The 21,298-nt window shown below is 44.9% G+C and overlaps 1 protein-coding gene across 1 annotated transcript; it reads left to right on the top strand.

Moving 5' to 3' along the window:
* The first annotated feature begins 13,957 nt into the window (after positions 1–13,957).
* LOC134484539 (Y-linked testis-specific protein 1-like) lies at positions 13,958–16,124 on the top strand. Its single transcript, XM_063280689.1, has 2 exons — positions 13,958–14,089; positions 15,109–16,124. The coding sequence occupies exon 2, from the start codon at positions 15,585–15,587 to the stop codon at positions 15,972–15,974; it is 390 nt and encodes a 129-aa protein (XP_063136759.1). The 5' UTR covers positions 13,958–14,089; positions 15,109–15,584; the 3' UTR covers positions 15,975–16,124.
* The last annotated feature ends 5,174 nt before the right edge of the window (positions 16,125–21,298 follow it).

Genomic DNA, 21,298 nt, shown 5'->3' with positions numbered 1-21,298 from the left:
CTCTGCCAGCACCTGACTGACACAGATGCAGATATTCACAGCCAACCATTGAACTGAGCCTAGAGATCCCAATGGACGATGTAGGGGAAGGGCTGAGGGAGCTGAAGGAGACTGTAATTAACAACAATATCCATTAACCAGACCCATCAGGGCTCCCATGGACCTAACCACCAACCATAGATTATACATGGTCTGGGACCCTGCGTATGTAGCAGAGGATGGCCTCTTCTCACATCATTGGAAGGGGAAGTACTTGGTCCTTTGGATGCTTGATGTCCCAGAGAAGAGTGATTCAGAGAAGAGTGATTCTAGAGGGTGAGGAAAGAATGAGTGGGAGAGTTGGGGAGTCACCCTCTTAGAGACAAAGAGGAGGAGTATGTGGTCGTGGGGTTAATTAACGGGGACTGGAAAAGGGTTAATATTTCCAATGAAAACAAATACAATGATTAATGATACTAATAATAAAGGAGTGGTATTTTCCATACATTATTTTACTTCACAGGTTAGATTGGAACATTTATTGTTGCCTAGATGCGTATTTCTTCCTACAGTTCATTATTTCTTGTTTCTCTGAGGAGTGTAGCCTTAGATCTTCCTCTTCATTCAAAGAAGGCATAACAGTTAACTCCTTTCTCCAAGCAAGGGTGGTAGTAGATATGTCTGTAAAAGGCAGGAGGCATTTGTACAATCTAATTGGGGGTCACCAAAAGAATTATTTACAAGCAAAGCTTGTCACACAAACTGTTTGTGTTCAATCAACTTACCAGTATTGAAAGCATCCCAGGATTTGTGGTCAGGCAACTGCATACGATGTCAAGAGAGATTTAGAATTTCAACGTATGTGACTAGAGAAAATACTTTCCATTGTGTAGCATACACAATATTTCAAAAATATCATCACGGAAAGAATATTAAGAGCTTTAGGACAAGAAAAAATAGTGAGTGAAACATCAAGGCAGAAGCATCACAGTAACACCTGGAACGCACATGGAATTCTAATATCAATCCCATGCATTCTGTGCTCTATTCACATCCTATCACATGTTCATTCCCTAACACAGTCCACCAGTGATTTTCTAGTCCCTGCAGTCTTGAGGAGCAAGGGTCTGGATCAGCCTTTCCCACTCGGTTATGAGGCTCCAAGACACATCCCTGCACCAAAGCTGGTGTAAGAGGCACTTGACAGCACAGTCTCCGAAGCACCCTTTGCCCTTTCCATTCATGTTGCTCCTTCAGGAGTCACTTGTCACGACCCCTGACAGTGTGCACAAAACAGGTAGCACTCCGGACTCAAAGGAAGAGAGTCGACATGGTTCCTCCTCATTCAGAAACCTTGGATGATCGCCCGCTACTACAAGCAGAACTGACAAGTGAGGCATCTCCTGGCTGGGCCATTCAGACCTCGAGACTGCCCCGTGCAGACCTCGCGACTGCCCCGTGCAGACCTCGCGACTGCCCCGTGCAGACCTCGCGACTGCCCTGTGCAGACCTCACGACTGCCCCGTGCAGACCTCGCGACTGCCCCGTGCAGACCTCGAGACTGCCCCGTGCAGACCTCGCGACTGCCCCTTGCAGACCTCACGACTGCCCCGTGCAGGCCTCGCGACTGTCCCATTCAGACCTCGCGACTTCCCGGTGCAGACCTCGAGACTGTCCCATTCAGACCTCTCGACTGCCCCATTCAGACCTCGCAACTGCCCCGTTCAGACCTTGCAACTGCCCCGTGCAGAACTCGTGACTGTCCCATTCAGACCTTGTGACTGCCGGTGCAGACCTCGAGACTGCCCCGTGCAGACCTCGAGACAGCCCCATTCAGACCTGGCAACTGCCACGTGCAGACCTCGCTACTGCCCCGTGCAGACCTGGCGACTGCCCCGTGAAGACCTCACGACTGCCCCATGCAGACCTCACGACTGCCGCGTGCAGACCTCATGACTGCCCCGTGCAGACCTGGCGACTGCCCCATTCAGACCTCGCGACTTCCCAGTGCAGACCTTGAGACTGCCCCGTGCAGACCTCGTACTGTCCCGTTCAGAACTCGCAACTGCCCCGTGCAAACTCGAGGACAGCCCCTATCGAGCTTTGGATGTTTCCTGAGATCAATGGTCACTGGAGACTTCCCTGCTTTGCGTTCCGGACTTGTCCACAGTTCTCGGGAGAGAGAGAAATACTCAAAGGATACAGCTCGACTGATGCTCACCAGGACTCACCACTGCCGAGTACTTTCACTGCCCCTTCACGGGGTAGAGTTTAGAGAGGACAGAGAGCCTCATCGGACTTTACCCTCTGACAATGCACCAGCGATTTCCCAGCCTCCATGGCCTGGGAACCCCTTCAGAGTCCCCCGAGATGATTAAAACCCCGGAGTGCAGCAGGGGAATCAGTGGAAGGATCCGCAGCCTCCACAGACTGGAAGCCCATTCAGTGTCCCCCAAGCGGATTATAACACCGGACTCCAATGGGGGAAGTACTTGAGGGTTCCCAGCCTCTGCCGCCTGAGAACGCCTTCAGTGTCCCCCAACCGGGTTATAACATCCTACCCCAACGGGGGAAGCACTTGAACAGCAGAGACCCGAGCGACTTTCCACCTCCGGGACTGCTTAGACGGACTCGGCACAAGTTCAGATGCCCAAAACCCTATGAAGACCAGAGATTCAAAAAACCTGATGCTCGTGTTACAGAAATGCTTCAGAAACTCAAAGATCATATAAAGGCTTCAGTCACTAAGAGGGCCCTAGACCCCTGAAATAAACTGACAGAGAAGAAGAAACGGACAGTTCCACTTCCTCTGAGGGTTCCTGAGGGCATGAGTAATCCACTGACCAAGGATAGCAGATCACTGAGTAACCCACTTGCATAATATATATGTCGTATGTATGTAGTATGTATATATTATGTATGTGTGTAATATATGTGTATATATGTAGTATGTATGTATGTATGTATGTACACCCATGTGCAGTGACCCACGGAGGTCAGAAGAGGGCATCAGACTCCCTAGAGTTGGGGACCATCTGATATAGTTGCTGGGAACTGAACCCGGGTCCTCTGAGAGGAATGCAAACCATCTTAACTGACATTATTTCATTTTCCCATCATTTGTGAAACATCTTACCATCCGTTGTGTCTTGTACTATGCAGTGTTCGTTCCTTAGTGCAATGGTGTCCCTTCAGTCAGACTGGATTTTGACAGTCTGTTGGACATGTAATAGCGGCATGGCAGAAGGATAGCGTGGTGGGAGTGCTCTGATGCAAAGAGGGACATTGCACTAACTGCTCAGCCACTGCATCTGCTGGCCTGCACTCTGCAGCATGTGCCTCCTGCGAAGACAACAGCTTTCCGTGTTGCCTGAGCTGACAGCCCTTGCAGCCTCCTCTAGGTCCTCCTCTATACATCCCCAAGGGATCATCCTGAGGGATCCCTGAAGGGAAATCCCTGATAAAAATTCTCCAATGCTTACTAAAACCTCAGGCTAAAACCCAAACTCCTGGTTGGGAAATAAAACCAGCTCCCAGTCCACCACAGCCTGACATCGGGTCCCATCCATCCTGCCTGCCATTCAGCCCACTGACGCTTCTATTCTGATAGGGTCGGTGATCAGATTGGATTAGAGGCCCAGCACACTCCAGGGTGGCCTTCATTATAACCACTTACATCTGCAATGACTCTACTTCCAATGGATATCACAGCCTGAGCAGCCAGGAGTTAGGATGAAAAGAGAGGCTGGTGCATAAGCTGGACACTCACCCTGTCTGGGATACTGACTTACTTTATTAAATGATTTTAAAAATGTATAAAGAATTAGAGAAGTGTCATGGATGTTGTTCTGGAAACTGTCTTAGGGGAGGATGTTTTGCTGAGAACAAACACATAGTGTTTCTGGTAGCAGCCTGGGAAAAGGGCGTGTGATGTTTAGAAAGGGTACGAGTATAACCCTGGACAACAGTGGGCAACACCACGGCATTGGCTTGCCTTGCCACTCTTCACTGATGCTCAATGGACTTTGATGACACTGGTCTTCATTGACCATGCTGTGGCATTGGTTCACCTTTCCTTCTTCACTGACCATAGTTTGTCATGGCTTTGTAAAGAGAAAAGCCCCAGAGAACTTCTTGTGGTGACATTGCGGGGGGTTCTTGCTTCCTCCTCAAACCCAGGCCAATTGGAAGAGCTCGGCAATTTCTTCTGGGTTGAACTGTCCTTGGTGATTCGTGAATGGTGTTTGCAAGTAAATCGACCTACCTCTGCTGATTCATGTCAACTGAACTGATATAATGATGATGAAGATTGAAATCCCCCCAGAGAACTATTTCTAAGCAGGTCCACGTCGTCCTTTGTTTGCCCTATTGTCCTTTCCATTCCACTACCTCTGGTGGGTGGTGGGCTAGAGGAAAGTTAAAGGGTTTTAAAATTCTTACTAAAGTAGGTCTTGAAAGATCTAAGCCTGCAGGATAGAACCCCTCCTCCAATAAATGTTGATTGCCAAGGGAGGGGAGGGTCTTCATGGCCTCTCCCATCTGTGATGAAGTGTTGAGGGGCCCAGTCTTGTGCCCGTGACCATAGCCGCCATCAGTTTAAGAGTTCAATGACTAGGTCCAATCTAAAAGATATCCTTTTGCTGTCCACTTCCCCATCTTCTGGTTCTTATATTTCTTCCATCCACTCTTTCATGATGTTCTCTGAGCTTTGGAGGAGAAGACTTAGCTGTCCTATTTCCACCTGAACAGTCCAACACCACTGATTCCCAGCACTTTGTCCAGCTGTACGTCTCTGCCATGGTAGTCAGAGGCTTCTTGTCTGATGATAGCTGAGTGCAATGCTGATCTATAGATACAAATATGGATGTTTGGAAGGAAGTTCGACAATGTATTTAGCATTAGGTTCTTTCATAGGGCCTCTATCACCCTAACCATAGGTTCTTGACCAGTTTACAGAACCTGGTGTGTATTCTCTCGTGTGGAATATGACTTGTATTCAATTGAAAATCCACAGGTTACTCCCATGACTGTGATGCCACTAACATATTAGGAGCACATCTTGCCTGACATTTTAGCTTGAATGGTTCACCCCCGAGTAAGGTTGTAGATGATTTTCTCCCCTGGAAGCCTACATAGCACTTTCTTGAACCATGAAGGCTTGCCATTATAGAAGATGCTTCCACCTCAACTTGAGATTGACCTTTCTGTGACCTGTGACCAAAAGGATTCAGTGTCCTCAGCAATAGGGTCTTACCATCAAGTTCTGGAGGTCTACGAAGATCAATGGCAACAACCTGTAAAGTTGTGAGGGCTTTTGTGATCTCGCTGGTCAGCAACTTTCAGGAAGACATCCCACATCTGGCACTGTGATTTTTGCTTAATTTTGGTTTTCTGTTGCTCTGATGAATATACTCACCAAAGCCAGCTTGGGAAGGGAAAACTTTATTTCATCTTATCTGTTCCAGCCCATCATCAAGGAAAACCAAGACAGGATTGTGAAACAGGAACTACAGAGACTGCTCACTGGCTTGCTTCTAAGCTCACATTCAACTACCTTTACAGAGTCCAGACCCACCCGCATAGGGCGGTGCTGCCCACAGTAGACCAGGCTCTCCAACATCAGTGAACAGGCAAGGAAATGCCACGTGGACATAGTCAAGGCCAATCTGATGGAGGAAGCTCCTCGAGGGAGGTTCTTTCCTCCAAGACTAGCCATCACAAGAAATCAATGAAAATAAAAAAAGAAAAGAAATCAATAGCTTCAGGGGGAGCATGGCTTATCCATGGAGGCTGCCTCCATTTGAACTCAACAGTTGATCTTGTAGATATAATCTGTAACACAACGTTTTATAACCCCTCTCACCAAACCCCGTTCTAACCTAATCACCTAAGGGGAGATGGAGTGGAAAGTAAGTTTTAAAAAAATAATTGGAGCAGAAGGAAATGCTTCTTGGAAATAAAGCAAAAAAGGAAGCATTTCTGCATCCTAGATGCTTTCCTCGCATCATCTGAGCAAAGATAATGAAAACCGTTATGTTCCAGGTACAATAATTTCCAATGTTATAAATCATATAAATAATACTGCTTATCATTCATAAAACACATTGGCACTAATCGTTTTGATGTGTTTTTCTAATGTACTCCTAATGTAGATCTGATGAACTGGAATTGTTCGCCTGCTCATTTATACATGAGGGAAGTGATGTTTAAAGGTCGAGCCAATTTCCCAATACTCTAAGCTAATAAATGGCAGAGTAAGACAGCCGCACTTTCTCTGGCTTCATGGCGTGGCCTCGTGAGAAATGCATGTCAGGGTAACTTGGCAGGGAATTCCAAGGATCAGTACATGGCAGCTGAAAGTTGTCTTGGATGCAAGAGTGGGAGTGAGACACAAGTCAGCCGAGCCCCAGCTTAGGATTCCAGAAACAGAACACCAGAATATGTTAGAGAGTGAGGAGACTAAACTAAACATCTGGGAGTCCTCAGCAGATTGTACAGATCCAGGGCTGAGGGTTCATAAGTGTGTTGGTGTTTGTGGGATGGAAAGGAACACTTATTTAGATCCCTACCTCCTACTATGTGCTACTACAGTGGAGGCAATGCCTTAAGTCCAAGGTTTTTTGGTTTTTTTTTGTTTTGTTCCTGTGTGTGTGTGTGTGTGTGTGTGTGTGTGTGTGTGTGTGTGTACATACGTGCATGTGCAGTGTATAATGTAGGTCCTAATCCATTTCTCTTCTACCTTATTCATTGAAGCAGCATTTCTCAGTCAAACACAGAGTTCACCAATATGACTAGTCTTGACAGCTGTCTTGTCCTGGGGATCTGCCCTATCTCTACCTCCCTTGACTGGGATTCTATGTGGGCCACAAAGCCTACCCATCATTTACCTGAGACCTGTGAGCCATCTCCTGAACTGCTAAGGTTCAAGTCCCGGTGTTGGACCCATTTCCTTTACTTTTGTTTTCTTATTCTTTTTTTTTTTTCCGTCTTGGTCATAATATCAGAACCAGGTTAAGGTATGACTGGCTCACTCAAACAATCACTCAAATCCCTCCACACAAATGTGTTCTAATAAGGAGGAGGACCCTGCTGACTCTCTGTTCTGTAAAGTCTGACCTTAACAGATGAGTTAAAGGTTGGGATTATCCTAGTGGGCGATTGTGGATGCTGTTGCTGATGTTGAGGGAGGCTGGCAAATGAGGGGCCACAGCTGAGTCACTTATAATAACAGATACAAAGCTGAGTGTGGTAGTGCATACCTATATTCTCAATACTCGCGAAGATCACAAGTTCAAATCCAGCCTGGGCTACATAGTAAGTCCAAAGACAGCCTGGACTACATCGTAAATCAAGGCCAGCCTGGGCTACAGAGTAAGTCCATGGCCAGCCTGAGCTACATAGTAAGTCAAGGCCAATCTGGGCTACATAGAAAGTCCAAGGTCAGCTTGGCCTACTTAAATGACTCTTCTCCAAACAACAACAGGTTTTTTTTTTCCTTTCTGGTTTTGTCTCTCCTATTTCCTCTACACTGATACCAGTGCTGTAGTTTGGGGGTGTGGGCGAGAAGTTTCATCATGTCTGATGGTCCAGGATCTCCCAAGCAGCACGGCAAACCAAACAGTGCAGCAAACAAGTCTGTTTCGATTGTTGAAGAACAATATGACACATGGGAAGTGCTGTCTGAAGAAATGGCTCTAAGATGGGACAACGCCTCGGGAGACTGGGCTTGGATCTTGTGTTAGTTTCCTCGTGATAAAAAAAATGATGTTCTCAACCAGAGTCTGTGTTGGGAATACAATGCTATGCTTCCATTTCAACACTGAATAATCTCCATATGGCAACCCTGGAAATCTTGTCTGATATTAAACAGATTATAGGAGAGACAAGTTGAGAATAAACACTGTCATTAAAAAGTGTTTAAACGATGAATAATTTTTTTTAACTTTTTGTCTGCGGTACGAGGTTCAGTGTTCTGCATAAACTCTAAAACACGGCAATTTCTTTTTTTTTTTAATTGCCAAACAGAATGGACCTTATATTTTTCTATCTAGGTCTAATCGAGGTCTAATCTATCTAGGTCTAATAAATAATCTAATTTATTTTAAAACTAAAATTCTTTGCTTGAAAAAAAACTAATTGTGTTTCATTGGCTTTTTTGTTAATTTCTTATTTTTAGTGTTTTGTGTTTTGGGGTTCACATTAACAATTATTTTTTCATTGAATTAATTATTTTCTTATTTTCTAGTGTAGATAAAAATTTAGGTTGCTGGTCTTTGTTTCTAATCTAAGAATTAGGGTTGTAAATAAAGTTTCCTCTTAGCACCGTCATAGTTATGTCTCACACATTTTGATAGTATGTTTCCTATCTTCTTCTTTTTTTCTTACTGTTACATAGTTTCATTATTTCTTGATATCTGTATTACTTGTGAATGTGTGATTTAATGTTTCTGGACTGGGAGACTCCTGTTGTCTCTCATTGAAGACGTCTATTTTAGTTTTGTTTTATTAGCAGAACACATCCCGAGGGGCTGGAGATGCAGCTCAGTGGACAGAGTGCTCACTTGGCTCTCACACAGCTCTGGGCTCCACCTACAGTTCCTCATCAGCCTGGTGTGGTGGTCCATGCCCAGAGTCCCATTACCAGGAGGAGAACCAGGAGTTCAAAATCATCCTCGGGTGCATAGTGTGTTTGAGGCCAGCCTGGGCTACATGAAACCTGTATACACAAATATGTCCCACAGGACATCCTTTCTTAGGCATTTGCCACACTTTGTTCTGTGGTTTCTGAGTGTCTGAAAACTCCAGAGTACTTGAAGGAAAAGAACATCCTGGTGCTACTAGGGACTGTCAGTCAGAGACATTGGCTGGTGACGCCATCTCATCCGAGCTGGTTTTCCGCCTGCTTCTGTTGGTGATGGGCTGATGCGTGTCCACAGCTTTACTCATGATCGCCCTGCTTCCTTTTAGCTGTACCTATTCTTGCTTCCTGCTGAGGCCATGATGGAGTTAGTGACACAAAGAATTGGGGTTTCCTTCCAGCCCACTGATTCGCTCAACAATAACTTCTTTCTGTAGAAATAGTTTCTCTGTTTTCTACATTATCAGAAATAAATAGAACACTCTTCTCTGTTTTATTTTGACACTGGGTTTCATTATGTAGGTAGGGCTGGCCTGAAACTCACTGTATAAACCAGGTCGGCCTTGAACTCACAGAGATCAGCTTGCTTCTGAGTGCTGGGATTAAAGGGGCATACCTGGCTCCTTCTTTATTTAAATTTTTTTTAATATTTATCTCTATGGGTGTGAGTGTGTGTGTGTGTGTGTTTGTGTGTGTTTGTGTGTGTGTATGTGTGTGTTTATGTGAGTGTGTGTTTGTGTGTATGTGTGTGTATGTGTGTGTATGTGAGTGTGTGTATGTGAGTGTGTGTGTGTGATTGTTGTGTATGTGTGTGTGTATGTGACTGAGTGTGTGTTTGTGTTTGTGTGTGTATGTGTGTGTGTTTGTGAGTGTGTGTTTGTGTGTTTGTGTGTGTATGTGTGTGTATGTGAGTAGGTATGTGTGTGTTTGTGTTTGTGTGTGTATGTGTGTGTATGTGAGTAGGTGTGTGTGTGTTTGTGTGTGTATGTGTGTGTGTTTGTGAGTGTGTGTTTGTGTGTTTGTGTGTGTATGTGTGTGTGTATGTGAGTAGGTGTGTGTGTGTTTGTGTTCTGTGTGTGTATGTGTGTGTGTGTGTTTTGACCAAAGAGTCCATCTGATCCTCTGAACCCTGATCCTCTGCAAGAGCATCCAGTGTTCCTAAGCAGTGAGCCGTCTTCCCAGCCCCTTCTGCCTGCTCTAAACTCCACTTCATTGTTCATCTTGCCCAGACATGTCTTTAATTCCTACTCTTAGTGTTTGTTTTAATTCAGTGAGTTCCTATTCCATTTTCTCTTGTTTATTCTATTACAACACGAAGATTATGTGCATATTTTTGTGTTGGAAGTTTCTCATTGACGACGCTTGAATCCTGGCTTTAAAATCCTTGCTGACAATTCTGACAAGGTTTATGTCTTGGTGCCACCACCAGGGAACTGGTTTTTCTCCTCTGCTTTTCATTTAGGGGGATGCTCATGGTGTGACGTGATTTCCATTTTGACATCGTTTGTCTAAGATGTCAGCAGTCCTGACACTGTGGGTGCAGTGGCTGTTTATCCTTCATAACCTTTTGGTGGTGTTTTGGTTTTTCTGGATTTCCCTGATTGTATATAAGGGATTATACCTCCAGTTCTTTCCTACAGGCATATCTTAGAGGGGTCAGGAAGAGTGGTTCTCAACCTTCCTAACGTAACCTTTTCATACAGCTCCACCAACTGTAAAATTATTTCATTGCTACTTCATAACTTTAATTTTGCTATAGTTATGAATTGTAATGTAAATGTCTGATGTACAGGATATATGATATGTGACTCCTGTGCAAGGGCCATTTGAGCTCCCAAAGGGGTCTCAATCCAAGGGTTAAGGACCACTGATCTGGACTTGGTGGGATACCCTTGTCGACGTAGATGGGTTGCCCCGTGTTGCCGGGGAGAAGTCTCCATCTCTGGAAGGCAAAGGATCTTCCATGATCAGGCTTTTTCCTGGGTCCCTCTGGAATAGTGGACACACTCTTGATGGTTACTGATGGATCAACTGACTCCAGGCAGTTTTCTTTTACATCCTCGAAGATGAGGATTCTAAAAAGGGTTCTGCTAGCCAAAAGCAGTGGCTGAAGCTATCCCTGGTGATCTTTCCCCTTCCCTAATGGCTCCTTGTCCCCACAAGGCCAACAGTCGATGTCCGAGTGCCTCCCAAGCTGCACCTTTCCAACCTACACTCTTCCTCTGTGCTGTTTCTTTCACGAAGAACACACACGCTAACCCTGAACCCATGTTGTCTTCAGTCAGCACTAACCACCTAGTCCTCTCTGCAAGCTTTGCTTTCCCATATGACCCGGCTGCTCACAATTCTGAGGCATGTTCACACTTGTATGGACAAACAGAATGGCACCGATTGGCTCGTCTATAATGATGCAGATTCTCTATGATTCTGATTCAGAAGCCTGTAAATCGGAAATGAAAAGACCATCGGCAGAGGAAGGAGTTCTTGTGGGATGTTGTCACCACAGAAGGGATCCAATGGGCTCGGAAGACAAGAGAGGGAGCCAAACTCCCTTTCATAATTTAACCTTTTTCCACTATAGCATCATTAATGGATCTTTATTTGTACGTCGCATCCCTCTTGACCTAATCAATTCTTCACAACTTCATTCCCACTGGCGATTAATCTTCAGAAAATTACTTTTGGGCGATCACATTCAAACAAGAGATGACAGTGAATATTTGGATATCTATAGTGGGGTTGGGCATTATTCTTCCCACGTGTTGTACCCTTTAGGTCTCTAACTACCTCCTTCCCCATGGTAGACTCACTGAATGACGTGAATTCCGGATGATTGATGAGGTATAGACACCAATGCTCATTGCCGTATCCTGTCACCAGTATCAAGCTGGAAACTGCAAGAGCCACCTGTGGGAAGGAAAATATGAATAAACTTTATGGTATCTCTAAACTATAAACCCCCAATTTAATCAAAACATTGTTTAAACTCAGTTCTCTTATATCGATGTGCTTTAAATGTACAAGTCAGTGGGCTTGCTGTGACTCCTTGTACAGGTTTATACTGTACATTAGCCATCTTCATCCTCACAACTCACCTCCATTTCCACCTGCACACACACACACACACACACACACACACACACACACACACCCGGCTGCTCCCTGTCCTCTTCCTAAATGCCCCCTTTCACTTAATATCCCTTATAAAAATCTAAATTCTGCAATCGTCTGTTTGAGTCTGGCTTGTTTCACTTAACATATTGTATTTTACACTCCATCCATTTTTCTGAGAACAAAACCCTTTGCTCTTACACATAGATGAGAATCACATCAATGCATATCACATTTTTTAAGCCATTCATCCAGTGATCAACAGCTAAGGTTATTCCAATGCCTTGTCTATTGCACACAGTGTGGTAATCAGAATGGATGTGCAGGGTCCTGGTTAGTTTTTATTGTCAGTTTGACTCAACCTGGGAAGAAGGAGCCTCAGCTGAGGAATTGCCTCCATCAGATTGGCCTTTGGCCACATCTGTAAGGAATTTTTTTTTGATGGTTGATGTGGAAGGGTCTAGCCCACTTTGGTTAGTGTCATCCCCTATGAAGGTGGCCCTGGGTTGTAGGAGAAGGAGAGAAAGCTGAGTAGGTCATGGATAGCAATCCAGTACCCAGCATTTCTAAGTTGTCTCTGCTTCCTTTCCTGCCTCTAGAGTCCTGCCTGAGTTCCTGCCCATCGTTGCTCAGTAACAGACGGGAGCCTAGAAGATAGAGTGAGACAAACTCTTTCCTCCTCAAGTTTGACGGCTATGATGAGATTGTTCTTCTTGTCGCCTACTTGTTCTTCCCTTTTTTGAAAGTTGTCTCTGTTTATTGTTCTTAGAAAGATGATATTACATGTTTTCTCATGGGCTTTCTGTCTCTCACTGTGTCTCTCTCTGTCTCTGTCTCTGTTTCTGTCTCTGTCTCTGTTTCACTCTGTATTTGTGTGTTTGAGTGTGTATATGTGTATGTTTGTGTGTGTGTTTGTGTGTGCATGTGTGTGTGTTTGTGTGTTTGTGTATGTATAATTGTTTGTATGTATGTGTGTATTTGTGTGTGTGTGTGTGTGTGTGTATGTGTGTTTGCTTTCCAGGCTTGAAAAAAATCCCCAAGGCTGTAAATCTCAGCAGGTGCCTAGAGAAGGAAGATGAAGGGGAGAAAAGGGGGGAAAAATCACGTCCTTTGAGTTAACCCCACATTGAGGTCACCCACATAGTGGACGACAGTCACATAATGGCAGAGGAATCATAAGAGCAGAGAGAGAGGAAAACTCAAGGTGTGAAGGAAAATGTGCTTAAAACTACGATAGAAGGGAGACAAAGAAGACGGTGCACTTAGAAAAGTGGACAGATTTTAAAAAGCTGCCATAAGTTGTTAAGCTCTAAGTACATTTAAAAAATTATAATGTTAAAGTGGAAGGGAATTATTGGGAAGAGGGAAGGGAGGGTCAGAGTGTGGTGGGGACAGGGGAGGGTTCTGAAAAGAATCCGTTTGAAGATCTGAAGAACTATGTGACACAATTAAAGTGCCCTGTAATTTACAGGTAAATTCCATCCTTACCTGCATCCAGTATTCTGTCTACCCATATTTCAAAAATAAAATTACCTCATCTATTTCATCCTGTTTTGCTGCATTTGATCTAATAAATTCCTTGTAACCAGAAGTGCTGGTAAATTTTAAAAACATTTAAAATATGACTGGTCCTCATATGGTTTTTCATGTTTATCCCGACTTTGGAAGCAGGTCCAGGAGATATTTTTTCCTCGCTCTTTGCAAAGAATCCATAATTCATGATCGCCATTGACTTCAATACAAGGTATTTAGTCCTGTCAAATTCCAGCTTTGTGTGAATAAAAATGGCCCTCTTCTAATTGTGGGTTTTGATAAAGCTAATTTTGGGGTGCAATCCAGTGGGCGGCCTCGGAGGGAGAGGCTAGCAATATTTCTGATACGGAAAATGACTTAAAAATAACCAAAGGAAAGATAGGATCTGGGAAAATAACCACCAAGGACGTTGGTGACTCAGAAACCAAAGACTTTTTCAGAAAAACAAATGCATGAAAAGGGCTACATGGGCAGATTGTGACTCCAGTCATCAGAATATTTGGGTGGGGACTTTATTTTGGATGTCGACGAAGCTACATGAGAAGCTAAAACCTAGATGCTGGACGTTTCTAAGCGTAACTAGGGAAGGAACTGGCTGAGAGGGATTCTATGATGTAAGCAGAGCCTGGATGATGTCACAGAGAGAAGGGCGGAGGTTGCGCTTCTCTTCCACTTGGGGGTGCTTCACTCCTTGAAGGTGGGTTCACTATCTTCGCAGCGGGGTGTGAAAGCCAGTTAAGCTCCTGTAACCCACAATTGTTCAACAGCCTTTTGGAGCCTGACCGGTTTCAGAAGACAGAATCGGGACGACGAGGACATTTTCTTTCGGTAAATACGTTTATGAAGATAACGGGGACCCTTGTAGCCAAGAAAGCTAAAAGTTTTCCCACGTACAGCGAGTATCGGTATGTTCTGATGTCTTCCACGTTTGAGAGCTAGGCCGATGGTCTAGGCTACTCAGTCTCCAGAGTTTATTTTCCTTTGCTAACAATACCTAATTCATAATTCTACTAAAATGCCAAAGCTCCTTTCTGTGCCTGTGCATTTTAGGAGATAATATTTCTTTTTTTTTTTTTCGGGACTGAGGACCGAACCTGGGGACTTGTGCTTGATAGCCAAGTGCTTTATCACTGAGCTCAATCCCAACCCCAGGAGATATTATTTCTAAATGGCTGTTGTTGCCTAGACAAAAGTCCCTTGATGCGGTCGAAGATGCAACAGCTTCGTGGAATGAACCTGGGGATGGGTCTGGCTACACAATACAGAAAGTCAGTGGACTGGTGTGCTGTGTTCTGGGCAGTTACTTTTGGATGTTGCCACATAGCTCATAGTTAGAGGGCAGAAGAGGGATGTGGCCATACTTCTGGCTCCCTTGCTATCCTTTCTCTGTTCTTGCTTAAAGTGGGGGACAGGGATACTTAATCCCACACTTACCTAGCCATTCAAGGAGAGGTTCCTCAGCAGAGGCAAAGTGCCTCGGGCTAAAGAAATGTGGCTGAATATGTTATTCTGAGCTATAGAGAACCATTTTTTCATTTCCCTTTGAAATTTTGATTTTGATTTTTGAGACAGGGTTTTTCTGTGTGTAGCTTGGCTATCCTGGAACTAACTCTGTAGACCAGCCTGGCCTTGATCTCACAGAGGTCTGCCTCCCTCTGCCTCTTGAGTGCTGGAATTAAAGGTGTGCTCCACCATTGCCCAGCCCTCCTATGAACTTCTGACTATGACAGAATTATATTCAGATGCTCAACCCTGTCTACCATCGCCTTCCTCACCTGCTCCAAAGTTCTCTTAGACAAGAGCCTTGGTCCAGCGCCCTCCCCACCCCACCCCCATTGTTCTTGCAGGCAGTCACATGACAGCGGCAACAGCATTGTGTCTGGTTTAAGCAGGCGAGCTATTCAAACCCAGGACACGGGCAAGTATGAAGCCTGAACACAGAACGATACCCACAAGACAGTGGACCAGGATGCCGTGGCCTACCACACGAGGTCTACAGCCATGATGAAGAGGATGTCTCTGAGGAAGATGAGCACACCATCCTTCCAGAAGCTGAGGAAGAGGAGGTCTTCTCCCCAGGCTCTGGGGAACATTGTGGGTTGCAGAATTTCTCACAGATGGAAGGAAGGTGATGAGCCCGTCACCCAATGGAAGGCCATCGTTCTAGATGAACTGCTAACAAATCCCTCTCTCTATCTGGTCAAGTGTGATGGAATTGATTGTGTCTACGGACTGGCACTTCACAGCGATGAGAGGATTTTAAAGCTTAAGGTCTCCCAAAATAGTATTTCCTCAAGTGAAAGACGTCCATCTCGCAAGTGCCATGGTTGGCCGAGCTGTGGAGCATAAATTTGAGGGTAAACATGGCTCTAAGGACAACTGGAGGGGGGTGGTCCCATCCCAGGTGCCGATCAGGAAGGACTGGTTTTACATCACCTACGAGAAAGATCCAGTCCTATACATCTACGAGCTCCTGGATGATTACGCAGAAGGTAACCTCCGTATCATTCCAGAGACTCCTCCAGCAGAGGTGAAGTCAGATGTTGACAGCGACATCTTAACAGGTCAGTGTGTGCAGTTCACCAGAAGCGACGGGTCCAAAAAGATTGGCAAAGTCATTTACCAAGTCCCAGCTAAGCCTTCCATGTACTTCATCAAGTTTGATGGCGACGTCCACATCTATGTCTATAATCTGATGGAAAAGATCCGTTAAGGTGAAATTCACAAAGTGAGGGGGACATAGATGGGGAATTTAGAGATTTGGGGGGAAAATGTTTGTTTTTCTGTGTTTCAGATACCCACGGGCCTTTGACAACCCTGGTATCTTTTCCAGTGGAATTTGTTTTTGCTCTAAATATTAAAATGTGCGACGTGACGTGTTGTGTGTGAACACTTTGGTGGAGGAGACGGGCTGTGGTGGATGGAACATGGAGAGGAAGCCGGAAAGGTCAAGGCTGTGAACAGTAAGTCTAATGTCACATGGACTAAAACAAACAGGATTGAGCTGGTCTGGTCTTTAGGGAGAGAAAAGAACTGGAGATGACGCTTAGAGGAGTAGGGATGGCACGGGGGGATAAAAGATGGATGTTTAGGAAGCAGAGGAGAGGGGCCAGACATAGATAGACCCTCTGAGGTGAAGTTTGAGGGAGAAACAGACAGTTGGGGAAAGAGGGGCAGGTAACAGGGAGGTGGTCTTGGAACTCAAGGGGAAACCCAATAAACTGATCCAAGCAGACTGAGAATCAGAGAAGGTCGGGGATTGTTTGACTAACGAAACCTAATGAAACCTGTTTCTCATCTGAAGATGTATTATTTTTAATTATGTGGGTGGGGGCAGGGCATGAATAAAGGAGACCACAGAGACAAGAGTAGTCAGGTCCCCTGGAGCTGGAATTAAAGGTGGTTGGTGGCCATTGGACATGAGCTCAAAGAACAAATCCAAGTCCTCTTTCTAAGCAGATGAGCTCTTGATCCATTGGTCATCTCTCCAGGTCCCTAAAGTCATCTTTTTAAATACATCCAACCTTCACATGCAGAGAAGAGACCAGGATGAGGGTAAGAAAGATTAAATTGATGTGAATGTGGAAGAAAGACTAAAGAACACATGAGGGGGTAGAGGACACTGAGGGACGAAGGAATGACAAGATGGAGTTCTCAAAAAGTGAAGCAGGAGACCAGGAAGAACAGAAAGGGTCTAGAATGAGTTGAACTTGGGCCACATCCATATTGGTCTCTTTGGTTTCTTAAAGAACAGCCAACCATCACTACAGAAGGTGGATGTGAGGTGGAGGCTCCCCCGGAGGACATTTTGACGAGGATAACTCAAGAGTAGTGACTGCCAAACTAAGTTTATATCTATCGATTCGTGAAAGTATCATAAAGCCCATTATTTTGTATGATCAGTAAACAGTAATTTATAAGGGAATATGAGGATGCCGTGAGCTTCTGTCAGGTGTTACAAGGATCCGGTGTTTAGCTTCCCTGAGCACGTTAGACTCTGTTGCATCCTGTAATATTTTTTGAGGTCTCTGCTCAATGCCCCTAGATGACCACAAAGAGCTCTTGCACTGGCTTGTCTTGCCTGGCTCTCCTTCGACTGGATGGCTTCCTATACACCTGCGGGCCCTGTTACCATATCTAGCCCCCGGAAGTTCCCGTCTTTTACTCACATGTAAGCTTATCCTCAGAAAACTCTTGATGGTGCCTCCAATGCAGAGGTGCTGAGATCTTTCCTATGCCATTTGCCATGTCGTTAAAATGGTTTGCGGGGTTTGGGATTTAGCTCAGTGGTACAGCGCTTGCCTAGGAAGTGCAAGGCCCTGGATTTGGTACCCAGCTCCCAAAAAAAGATCCAAAAAATAAAATAAAATAAAATAAAATAAAATAAAATAAAATAAAATGCTTTGCGGTTCCTGACCATGTAGCTCTCTCCTCCTGAGAAGCCCCTGTGCACTCCATGGGGTCTCCCTGAGCCACATCTACACTCCAAGAGTTTCTTTGGAGACAACCTTATCTTGGACTCATTCATTGCTGTTTCTTCTCTAGAATAAGTTTATCACTGCAGGACTTGAAAATACTTTCTATCGTTGATTAATTCTGCTATTTGGGGGTTTTTATACTGGCTGGTTGTCTGACGGTTTCATTGCTGCGAAAAGACACCATGACCAAGGAAACTTATAAGGGACAACATTTTTTGGTTTTTTGTTTTTTTTTTTTTTTCGGAGCTGGGGACCAAACCCAGGGCCTTGCGTTTCCTAGGCAAGTGCTCTACCACTGAGCTAAATCCCCAACCCCAAGTGACAACATTTAATTAGGGCTGGCTTTCAGGTTCAGAAGTTCAGTCTATTTTCATCAAGGCAGGAATCATGGAAGCGTCTAGACAGACATGGTGTTGGAGAAGAAGCATATCACCACCACAGTGATATGCTTCCTCCAACAAGGCCACTCCTATTCCCACAAGGCCATGCCTCCTACTCGTGCCACACTTCCCATGGGACAATCACATTGTAACCACCACGCTGATTTTATGCCAACTGGACACAAGCTAGAGTCATCAGAGAAGAGGGTGCCTCAGTTGAGAACATGCCTCCATAAGATCCAGCTGTAGGGCATTTTCTTAGTGATTGGTGGGGAGGGCCCGGCCCACTGTGAGGGGCACCATTCCTAGGCTGGTGGTCCTGGAAGCAAGCTAAGCAAGACATGAGGAGCAAGACAGTAAGCAGTGCCACTCCATAGCCTCTGCCTCAGTTCCTTCCTCCAGGATCCTGTCCTGTTTGAGTTCCTGTCCCAACTTCCTTTGCTGATGAGCAGCAATGTAGAAGTGTAGGCTGAAGAAACCTTTTCCTCCCTAACTTGCTCTTTGGTCATCGTGTTTCCTTACAACAATCGGAACCCTAAATAAGACAATTTCTTATAGAAAGAGTGTGTCTAGTAGAGCCACAGACGCTTACCTCATAACCACAAATAGAGACGTATAGACACTTTGTTTTAATTTAAAGGTAAGACTTGCTCATGTACTGACCTGTGACGTTCTAGTTTGCTTCCTTCTCTCCGTGATGAATGCCATGATCAAAACTATCTTGGGGAGGAAAGGGTTATTACCTTACAGGTTACAGACCATCACTGAGGGAAACCAGAGCAGGAGCTTGAAGCAGTAACAAGGAGCTCTGCTTGTTGGCCTGCTCCCTGTCTCAGTCATTGTTCTGTTGCTGTGAAGAGACACCGTGGTCAAGGAACTACTATAATGAAAGCATGTAATTGGAGGATCCCTTACAGATTCAGACGTCTGGTCCATCATCATGGCAGGGAGCATAACACGGGAGCAATAGAGAGCTACTGCTCTGTAAGCAGAGAGAGAGAGAGAGAGAGAGAGAGACAGAGACAGAGAGAGAGACAGAGAGAGAGACAGAGACAGAGGGAGACAGAGACAGACAGAGAGACAGAGAGAGAGGAGAGAGACAGAGAGAGACAGAGAGAGAGAGACAGAGAGAGACAGAGAGAGACAGAGACAGAGACAGAGAGACAGAGACAGAGAGAGACAGAGACACAGAGAGAGACAGAGAGAGAGACAGATAGAGAGAGACAGAGAGACCGAGAGAGACAGAGAGAGAGAGAAGAGAGAGAGAGAGAGAAACTCTGAGAAAGCATGGGGCTCTTGAAAACTCAAACCCCACCCTTGTCGACACACCCACTTCCTCCAATGAGGCACACCTCTTAATCCTTCTAATCCTTGAAAATACTGTCACTCCCTGTTATCTAAATATTCAAATATATGACTGTGGGAGCCTTTCTTGTTCAAACCGCCACACTCCCCATGGCTTGCTCCATTACTATTTCTTACAGCCTAAAAGGCTATTCTTTTACACATGAGTACTGATGAACTTGCCCACAATGGTGGGTCCTCCCACAACAGTCATTAATCAAGAAAATGTTCCATAGACTTACCCAAAGACTAATCTAATGGAGGCAGTTCTTGACTTGTTCTCTCTTCTCAGTTGGCTCCAGATTGTCAAGTTGGGAAAAAAAAAAGGAAAGAGAGACCCAGCACCATAATGATTCTCTTACTCCCTGTTACATACTCACCACCAGCCACTCTCTTCTCTCAGTGTATAGACCCACTTCCCTGTATGGCAGAACTGAAGAGTAACTACTGTCACCAACATGAATACTTGAGGATATGTGACAAGAAATGAATACATTCTACAGCTCCCAACGCCAAGCAAAAGCATTTTAGTGTGTGCTGCACTTACTGGGAGACTGTCAGTCACTGGCTATTTAATGGGTCACAGTAGACCACAGAAGCAAAAAGTCACAAACTTCATATCATCTCCTCTCAGCAGGAGACATAGCCCTTTCTCAAAACCCATGACTCTATCTGTTGGCTTAGATTTTTTCAAAACCTACTTAACTTAGGATTCTTAAACACTTCAACCACCCTTCTAGCCCACCAATAGAGGTAGCAGAGAGAGAAAGTTAATAGGAAAAGGGAGAGAGTTGTGGACCTATTTAGAAGTAATTCTTTGGGGTAACTCCAATCTTCATGGTGCAGTACGGTCCAATAGCAAACGCAAAACACGAATCAGTAGCAGTGCCTTGACCTGGCAGAGACCACAAGGCTCTAACCAAGAACAAGCAGCAGAAGCAACGAGAGGCTGCCCGAATAGCACAGGTTCTTTTGTGCATTTCTCACTATGGAACGAAGACCAGCAAAGACCATCGAAGTTTTGCAAGGTGTAGCAATGTAAAAATGTCCTCTCCCTCTCTGTGTGATTGCATTTATGTTCTCCATCAACATCCTGTTACCCTTCAAGCGTGTGCTCCAGCGAAATATCACATGCCTTCTCATGTGTCTACCTCAGCAAAACATCCTTTCCTAACATAGCTTCCAGAAAAACATCCTGTGACACAAAGTGAGTTTCCAAAGAAACCAAAATTTTTCCACTTCATCTAGCCTTGTGTCACACTCGGCCGTGACATCACAAAACATAAAATGGCCATCTTGCAAGGGTCCTAGCGCCCAGCTCCAGCAGCTGCTGGAGATTCTGCAATTGCACTCCGTGAGACTCAGACCCTTTTGTGAGCACAACCTTCAGTTATCCCCGTAAACATTTTTCTCTCTCCATCTTTGCTCTCAGCCAATAGCTGTCCAACTTCCAGCCAACTCAGCTGTTACCAGAAAAACCCTCATTAAGAAAGCCAATGAATTTGACTTGATTTAATTTCCCTGACAGAATGGATTGTTCTCCCTGCATGGCTACACTGGTGTCTGCGTCATCTGTAATAAAACCCACTTTTATTAAGATAAAAGTCAAAGGAACTATGACAAATAGCAAATCACACGACAAGCATCACAGTTAGTACTGGTACTGAGCTACACCATGTCTGCATTGTAGCATTTTGTCTGGGGTGAGATACCATCAGCAGTCAATTGTAAAGCCTCCCCCCACCATGTGTTTTCTTGAGTGTAAAATGGGACATCTATAGACAAACACGCATATACACAGACTCACAAAGAGAGGCAAAAAGGGAAGGAGGTGA

This window comes from Rattus norvegicus (assembly GCF_036323735.1).
Source record: "Rattus norvegicus strain BN/NHsdMcwi chromosome 3 unlocalized genomic scaffold, GRCr8 chr3_unlocalized_3, whole genome shotgun sequence".
NCBI lineage: Eukaryota > Metazoa > Chordata > Mammalia > Rodentia > Muridae > Rattus > Rattus norvegicus.
This window is presented reverse-complemented; position numbering and strand designations above follow the sequence as displayed.

Bases quoted from the DNA above. Each gene is read 5' to 3' on its own strand.
- LOC134484539 (XM_063280689.1), top strand. From the start codon at position 15,585: ATGGTTGGCCGAGCTGTGGAGCATAAATTTGAGGGTAAACATGGCTCT.